This window comes from Aythya marila (assembly GCF_965140915.1).
Source record: "Aythya marila genome assembly, chromosome: 2".
Lineage (NCBI taxonomy): Eukaryota > Metazoa > Chordata > Aves > Anseriformes > Anatidae > Aythya > Aythya marila.
In genome coordinates, this window is record NC_139043.1 from 115569589 (window position 1) to 115579048 (window position 9460).

Below are 9460 nucleotides of genomic sequence, written 5' to 3' on the forward strand. Positions count from 1 at the left end.
GTTTACTTTGGAGAAGACTTAACATGCACTGGATTGGCTCCCTGCTTTTAGCTCAGTGCTTGTGTAGGATCTGAGCCAATGCAGGCATTGAAATAGCATCTCATCCCTAAAAGTGGTTGACTAGATTAGGGCAGCAGTAGGAAAGAGGGTGAAACGTGTGTTTGCTGCTGCATTTGTTCATTACCCATATGGGAAAGGAGCACTGCAGGTTCCAAGGTCCATGTTGTGCTACCTTTCATAAGGCACTGCATTCACTTGAGGAAAAATATCGGTGGTTTTTGGAGACTGATGGAAGGACTGTGGCAGCCCCTCCTGTTTTCTCATCGGCCTTTGATCGCTGTGCTAGGCACAGAATGACTCTTACCAGAATACACTGTGCTACACTATTTAGGGGGAAATAAGTTTTAATGTAATAAAATACTTGAAGTGATGCCACAGTTGAGGAAGCAGCGTCCATTTAGCATGTTGGGGTTTTGTTTGTTTGTTTTGCTTTGGTTTGGCTTGGTTTATAAACAGCACAGACTTTTCTGCAAAATAAACATACTTCTCATTTGCATAATGTATAAACCATCAGACATATGTAAGCAGACACCAGAACCACAGGACTGGTGTGCAGTTTCCCTGGGGCAGGTCTGCCCAAACGTACCTGGAGACAGTATGTTGCCTTTCTGGTGACCTATGGAAAGAAAAGCAGTGTGAGACAGCTGGGAAAAGCTCTTTTCTTTGAGAAAAGACTCTTCTTCTGGCTGCTTTAAAACAGGGAGGAGTCAAAGATATTTTCTTTCCAATACATTATTTTGTGTGATGTTGGTAGAAATGCCTATCCTGTGACTAAGCTGTCTCTTTTCTTTTCGTTACAGAATCATACGATGACCCAGCATAGCAGTTAGTGCAAGGCCCATCTCTTCCAGAGGATTCTTTGTGGCACAAAAAGGGAACACGTTTTACTCTTTGCACGAAACTTTCATTGTTAATGTATATTATTCAGAAACATTGTATTGTACCATAGAACTTGTATTATCGAAACTGTTGGATGTTCATGTGTTTGAACTTTTGAGCACCGGATAGACTTCCTGTATATAAAGTGTTGCACATGTATTATGTTGTCTGATACTAAAATGGTCTTATAAAGACAAGTGGACTTGGGCCCTATTCAAGAAGGATAAAAATAATAATAATACTGTGTGAGGGGAAAAAAAAGCTTAAGAAAAAGTGTCATTTTCAAGGAGGAGGGAGAAGGTAATAGCTATGTTCCATTACAGCTCTGTTTGGCCTTCCTTTTGTTTAAACTTCGGTCTAGAAATCTCTCTCTTTTGGTATACAAGCGGATGAATCCAAGACTATTTTTTATTGCTGAAGATTCTTGCAAAAAATATGAAGAGACTCTTTCTCACAGAGCAGGAACCCACAGTTGAATAAGGCCCGTATATATATTTGTAAGCCTTGCGATATGACAGATAGCATTACCATATATGCAATAGTTGTTATGTAGATTGTCAAAGAATTTTTTTTTTCTGGATACCATTTGAAGCTTTGAGTGTTCAAGACTTTCCTTAATGATTTCACACAGCCAAATTCTTGAATCAGTTGAACTAACCTGTATGTTACTGTTATTAATGTTTACTCTGCGGTCTGAACCTGGAGATTACTGGAATTGTTTTCCAAAAGGAAATAAATTCAGTTTACCATTATGTGTGAGTGTGCTTGTGTCTTGTCTTTTTCCTTTGAAAGCATCATTGTTGCTATTGCTCCTGTAGTACCTAAAGGGCCACCAAGATCTAGAATCCCATTGTGTCAGGACCCGTGTGGTGGTCAGTGGCAGTAGGACATTGTTCTCAAAGCTGACCATTTAACTAAAAGTACTGGTAGAAAACTAAACATACTTTAAAGCAATTAAAAATTTTTAAAAAAATAATAAATAAATAAATAAATAAATTTTAAACATACTTAAAAGCAATTAAAAAAATTAAACATACATAAAGCAATATGTGATTGAGGGTAATATTCACTGTTTTCTGCTTTTGTTTGTCTTCTTTGGCAATTTCAACAATTTCATACCCGTACACTTGACATGTTTGCCAGAGGAGTCACCACACATCTTCTGCGTATAATTATTGGCGTTTTTCAATGGTATGCTATTTAGTGAGTTGGGTCTAGCACTGACTACTGGGATCCACCACTGCTCTGCCAGTAGTGCTGTTCCCTTCACAACCCTCACTCTCTCTTTTGACGCGGGTAGCAGAAGTGGAGGTGGTGCACAGAGCAAGATGATGCTCAGTGGCACCACGGCCCTGAGGGAGCTGTTGCAAGACCTCACAGCTTTGCTGGAGTCTGAATTGGCTCCTAGCTGCCTGCAGTTTTGAGAAGCAGAAAGGGGATAAAAACTAACCTTGCCTACCAGTATCCCTCCTTCTCCTCCCCCTCCAGCTCACCTACAAAAGAGGACCAAAAAGAACATTCTCCAGCTATTTTAGTATCATATCCTATAGCTTGAATTGCTGGATTCATCCCATGGAAACCAGTGTTGCTGACATACTGCAGTTAAAGAGCTGCACATCACAACAGTCCAAATGGCTGGAGCTGCTTGCCTATTGCTGTCAGGGTAGATATCAAGTGTGATTTCCAGTTTGCTGGATGCCACATTTTGACTGTCCACAGATGGAGGACGGAGAGGGAAGAAGTAAAGTCTAAAAGTCTCAGGTTACCAGATATTTCAAGAAAAAAAAAAAAATGTGTCATGTTTAAAACTCCAGCTTTGAGAATATTGTGCAGACTTTGCCAAATACAAAAAAGAAATTCCTGGGTTTCATATGAAAATCTCATTTGTGCTGACAAAAGGATAAATACAGGCACGAGTACACAAAGCTTGTAAAATGCCAGTTCTATTTATAAGTCAGAAAGTGTTCCCATTCTTATTCTCATTAATATATTACTCATCTCAGCCAAACTGAATGTGATGATGTGTTCTTTATTTTTGACAGATACCTTAAAGGATATTAGACATTTCAGCCTTCATGTGTGAAAGTGTGACATATTGGTTAAGACTGAAAATAACATGCCTCTAGTAGAGTTCAAGTATATAAGAAATATTACACCCTACTGTTTTTGTAAATGCCAGAGTGCCACTGAGTTGAGACAGATGGTAGCTGGGAAAGATGCAATCTTATAATCAAAAGCTAAAATATGTCAAAAATATGTTAGCAAGCAAAACATAGCATATTACTAGCGTCTCATGTCATGACAGCTTGCAAAACATGCAAAGATGTTGAATTTCTAGATATGTAAATAAAGGAACAATAAACAGAGCAGCAGCAAATGTGATGAAGACTTCATGCATCGATTGTCCCCACAGTGCAGTGCCGGGGAAGGGAAGGGTCTTAGGCCACAGGCAGCCCCAGGTGGCTTCTAAGAGCTGGCTGCTAGTATCAAGTGCTGGAATCCTCTTACCTTTTCCAAACTAACAGGTTTCTCGGTGATACCTAAATAGCTGTTTAAATAGATTACGGAAGACATCTAAACTTCCCAATGAGAACTGAGTGTTCTGTGGGGAATTACCACAGCATTTAGAAGGATCAGCGAGAGGGGCAGATCATCTTGCCTACTGAAGAACAGACACGGCTCTCTGTGTGTGCACGTGTGCATTTCAGCTAGGGCATGCCTTTCTCTGTCCTGGGTCAGTAAAAGCTAAAAGGAGCCCCTCCTAATACCCTTAACGTAAGGCGAAAGGATAAATCTATTTGTGAGGTTGTGTGGACAGATTGATGGACAAGGTATCCTCTTACCTTTGAGACTGGCTTTATTCCCAAGATTTCAAGTGGACATGAGTTTTACTGTAAGTGATAGTTTAATAAAATGATTAGTCCCTCTGCTTGTTTGCCAGAGCTGTGTTTAGATAACATAACAGAGCTGAAGAAGGCATAAATAGGGAATTTATATTGCGGAAGTGAAGCAATCCACCCAGATGATACCTGAGCTCAGGATTTATGAGGAAATGCACTGATTCTGTATCTGAACAAACCATGATCTGGGACTAAATGAGTATTAGGCCTTTATGATATTCTGCTCTCCAAAATAAGAGCTTTGACCATCACATACATCTTCATAATTTTTTTGCCTAAGTTAGACTTCCCAATACATTTTAGGTGCTGCAGTGATCGGGGAGGTTATCATGACTTCTTAGATTCACTCCTGGTGCAGTGTTCTCATTGTTTTCCCTGACTGAGGAGTTGCTCTACTAACAGTCCAAAAACTCACAAAAAGAATAGTTCAAAGACTCTGCCTAGGACACATTAACAGTTCTCATGTCCTTCTTCATAGCATGTAGAAAGGTGGAGCCCTCTCAACATCTCAGTGACTAGGCTTTCATTAGTAATTCTGGCATGACCAGTCACTTTGTTTCATTACCACTGTCCTCAACACCAAAAAGAGACATCCCTTCCATACCAACATATGGCACCTTCTATTTATAACAAGATTAAGAATTCATTCACACCTTGATTGAATCCTGCTTTATTGAGATGTCACAACAGATTCTCACAGCCTGCAAAGGGAAAGACTTACAAATGTTAATATTGTGACAGGTAGGACACATAAAAGTAAATGAATTATAATTGGTGACAATTAAAAATTGCACAGTGTGAAAACAGAATATTGTGCTGCTGTTACAGCCGTGTCTAAGATGGGGCAAGGTGAAGGACTCCACAGAATAAGACCATCCCTGAATTCAGAAAAGTTACCTTGATTCCTATCTAATGTGTTCAGTCATACACTGATGCTCAATTAATGTTCATGAGCTCTTTACATCTTGGTGGGCAATGTGCCATTCTCTTTCAAGTATTTGCTTCAGTGCTCTGTAGGAGCACAAAAAAAATAAACAAGATTAGGCCTATTTTACCAATTCCATTTAATGCATCCTTTTTCCCTCCCTGTGTTGCTTCCCTTGTTTGTATGCAGAAGATTTCTTTAATTATTATTATTGTTGTTACTGTTGTTAGTGGTAGTAGTGAACTGTGAATGCTATAGTAATGCACTCCCTCAGGAGCTGGGAGGCCCCCGGCCACCAACTCTTGTGTGCAGATCTTCTTCTGTGTGTGGCACACAAAAGCCTGACAAGGTCTCACTCATGTTTCAAAGCTCTCTCTCCTTTCAGAGCTATTTGTTATTGTCTCCACCATCACAAGTTTAAAAAAGGAAAGTTAATTAAATATGGAACAAGACTGAGCAACATCTTTTAAACCATCATGTCATTAGAATTGGATCCCTCTGAGAGCTGCTTAAAAGGGTTTTGAGAACAATGACTGTTCAATCAGATATTTATGGGCATAGTTATGTAAACACACTCTTTATTGTCTATGTATATTTAATATAATTATCAGTTTTGTACTCGGACTCTCAGGAGACCCAACAAATCACAGTGTTGCTTTGAAAATGTCAGCAGAAAAGACAATTATGTTGCGAGCAAATATTCATAAATTATATTAAAAAGTCCTGTGAAAACATACCCTGTGTTGCAGAACTGCTTTTGCACTAGCAGAATCATTGCTGTCTTTCTTTGATTTAAACTGTTTTTGGAAGTAACAGGGATGCTGTTTGAAACAAACCTTTAATACCAAAGAGCATTCTGCTCCTGGCTGGTGGGACAATATAAGTTGTAGACAAATTAAAGGGGCTCATTATTAATATGCTGGGATCTTTTCAGAGATTTTAAAATAAGGTTTATTGAAATCAGAGGCAAAAAATGTTTGCACTCCTGTGGCTAGGTCCTACATCACTTACTGTACTTTTCTTCTTTTCTGAGATGATTCCTGACAACTTGCCATGCTTTTTACTTCTTTTGCTCATTATGTATTAGGAAAAAAAAAAAAAAAAAGTAAAAAGAAGTGGAGAACTGGGATAGTGCTCAGTAAATTAAATGTGCCATGCTTATGCTAAACCTATACGTGTGCTGGAGTTTGATAAACACCTAGTAAGTGCCTGCAAATCATTTCTACTGCAAGATATACAATCAGCATATCAACATCTTAATTAGCAGCTAATGACATTTGAATGGGGAGGTTAACGTTAAGCACACAAATGCAGTTTAATAAAGGGCAAAATAAAATACATTGAAACGTTTCAATCTGTATTTATTTTTAAGTATAAAACAGCTGGGTTTTGTAGTTAGCAATCATTTGTACGAGTAGAATTCCAATCCTTAGTTATATTTTGGAATAAAATCTCCAAGAATAAAATGTCTTTTCTGGTTCCTCTGATCCTAGTGATCAATGGGAACATTACACATGTTGGACAAACAGAAGATAAAATTCTCCTTTTTTTTTTTTTTTTTTTAAGGAAAATGTATTTTATCTGTGCATCTATTTTTGAGCACACCACTAGAATTTAAGGGGGCATGAGATGTTACTGGCTGCTTTCTGTTGATTTTCTCATTCATTATTTTCTAAGCACATTTTCAACAGCAAATTTCTGTGGGATGGTGAAAAGCAAAGTGTGTTCATGGCAGTCTCTGCTATAGATGCATCACTGGCTTGGTAGTAATCTTACTGGACATCCAGAACAGAAGAGAATCAATGAGCTCTTGAAGAAGAATCTGCCATAGGCATGGTGCTCTTGACTTTGCCAGTGGCATGGGTTCCAACTGTGTGTGGTAACTACTCCTTACCTTCTCATGGAGAGTGGAGAGCAATGTAGAGTGCCTCCTTTAAAATCTGAAATATAAAGTGGCACATAGATGATCACAATTAAAAATCTTATGGCCATACAGGCTACTGCGATGTGTGTATCCAACAAGTCAGCTCTACAGATGTGTACAATCTCACAATCTCTTTGTTGTTTGTTTCTTGTGTCCTTTCTAGATGTTTGATATCACTCAGCCTTCTTCCTTGTTTATGGAACCAATTATGTTTGTTCAGACAAGTGGCTAAAAGTTCAGTAACAAAATTATGTCACTTTGTTTGAACCAGTTACTTACGCAAGATCCTATAATGCAGACACATGATAGAGCAGCACCTTCACAAGGTGAAGTATGGTCTTCTGCACAGATAAGGGACCGCAGGTAAGTGAAAACAAAACTGCCTTTGAAGCAAATGAGATTCCAGCATCTGAAAGCCAAAAGGCATACTAAGATATTTTTAATTCAGGGGAATGCCCATCTTTCAGAGTTATTCATAATAATAATTATTTTTTTTTTAGAAATCATTGGTCAGATTTTTCCTTTTTTTCTTGATTGCCATCCTTTCTTTCCTCTCATTACTCCCTGTGCTTTATTTGTTTAATGATTGACACAGGGCAATTTTGATTTTCTTAATTACTTTTGTGAACCTGTATTTGATTTGGCAGCTAGGTCATCATTTTTGATGAATTTAAGATTCATGTTGATTCATTCATCCTTTGACCTATTTTACTTCCAAACACCTTTATGCTTTTTTCTTAATTTGTTATAGTTAATTTTCTGACATAAAAAGAAAAATCATATTTTTGGTTAGACGATATCTTCTGATGGGTCATTTGTAAATCTTTCAACCTTATTTACAACCTTCCCTAATCAATGTTTGATTTTTTTGACTCTGCCTTCATTCCCACAGTAATAACTACCTACGAAGCCAACTCAGGGGTCTTTCAGGCATTCTCTACTCACTGTGAAGTCCATCTCCTTCAGAAACTCTTACTTCTCTTACAACATATGGAGGATCAGATGGGGCTTTAGAGCTCCTCCCAAGAGCGCATTGCTATTACCGAATGTGTTGCATTGGTATTCACAGGCTGTGGTTGTGGCATCATAACAAGGACCGCCCATTTCCAGATTTGACAGCTTATGTTTTTCAAGTTATTTGTGGAGGAAATCTGAATTAAACTTTTGACTTAATCATCAACTAAAGCCAGTCAGTCTTTGACCCTATTTACAGATCATCTGACTTTTAAATCCTGAGTCTCTCTTCTCTCAATGATTACACGTTTTCAGAATCTTTCAACACTTCCTTAATTGCTAAAATTTGTAGACAAAAGAAACACCCATGCCTAGCTGTCTGCCAGTAGTTCCCTTGGTCAGGCTTTTCAATCTATTGTCTTCTAGTGTTCTCTCCTCAGAAAACATTCAAGGGGAACAGAGGAGAAGATTAAAGGGTTATCCAGAGGTTACATTCAACTGTTTGTTCATTAGATTCCTGGCTTACTTGGTTTTTCAAAGGAGTGCCTGAACATATGAATGATGTTGTAATATTACCCATATTTATTTAATGCACATGTTTTTCTCTGGGCTGACTCGTGTCAGGCTTAGAAAGACAGAAGCCAATATGAAAACCTTCATGCCTTTTCTGAGGGAGTGACTGCCAATTATCACCCTCTCCTGAAATTCCTTTTCTTGTTTGCTTGCCTTGAATATAGGGATGAAGTGCAGCTTCCGAAGCCTGGCAAGTATCAATCAGTGTGCTCAGCACACAGCACCACGACTCTGCTCGCTTCACTGTTTACTCTACGCAAGATTTCATTTCCTTTTAGATACTACTTGATGCTTCTGTAGCATTTGGTGTTACTAAGCAAGAGCTTTTGCTAAGCATAAAAAATACTTGTGCTAATCTATCTGTGGCAACACATGCTTGAATTGTATCTCATCTTTCTCAGCATGAGATACTCAGCATCTTGGTATTGAGACTGTATTTCTGCTGTTACCTAATTTGGTCTGAGCTGGCCTAAACATTCATCCAAGAAATGTATTCTTTCTATGCCCCTTTTGGGTTATGTTATTCCCTATTCTCACTGTAAGCCAGGAGTTGGTTGCATGCATTTCTTCTGCAGTATAAGTCAGCCCTTGCACAAAAAATCGCATGCATTTTCATTATTTTTCTGTTTGTTTTTCCCAGTCTTGGTAACTCTGCCTTTTTCAAGGATATGCCTGTTAGCTGCACCCTTCCACTGGAGGCACTTTATTTTAAGGTTCTTCTCACCCAGTGACCTGGCAGCAGCACTGGCTAACAGCAGATGACTGTGGAAAAGTGTAAGGCTAGGGCAAGGGTATATCGACTTTTCTTTGATATAGTTTCCTGTCCTCAAGTGACTGCTGCCTCAGGACCTCCTCAGCCAAAATGAGTCTTGCTGTTTGACAGCTTTGGGTGATGGCTTTCTTTCTTAATCAAATTAGGTCTTGGGGCCTGTATAAATGTCCAGCACACACAGAATCCCGGCAAGGTGAATTTCATTTCTTAACCACGCATTGCATGAGGAAATATTTCCTTTTGTTTGCTTTGAACCTGCTTACTTTAGTCCCATGACAGAAAATAAATGATCTCTTTCTTCCCTGTTCACCTTCTCTGTGTCACCCAGGCCTACTCTACAGACCTCTACCATGGCTATTCCCTTTCATCCCTGTGGTCTTTGCTCCTCAATAAATTAAAGAGTTCACTACTGAGCAACACAGACCATGCCTCCCACCAAAATCCAATGGCCTGGCCATGTTACACAGAAGGGC

At 38.8% G+C, this 9460-nt stretch overlaps 1 protein-coding gene across 9 annotated transcripts in view; it reads left to right on the forward strand.

Moving 5' to 3' along the window:
- The window catches only part of ZNF521 (zinc finger protein 521), a 233394-nt gene extending 231214 nt beyond the window's left edge, over window positions 1-2180 (forward strand). For all 9 annotated transcript variants that reach the window (XM_082754442.1, XM_082754443.1, XM_082754444.1 and 6 more), the window contains one exon: window positions 861-2180. In XM_082754442.1, coding sequence (XP_082610568.1) covers window positions 861-890 — 30 coding nt within the window. In that variant the 3' untranslated portion in view covers window positions 891-2180. The remainder of the gene's footprint in view (window positions 1-860) is intronic.
- The last annotated feature ends 7280 nt before the right edge of the window (window positions 2181-9460 follow it).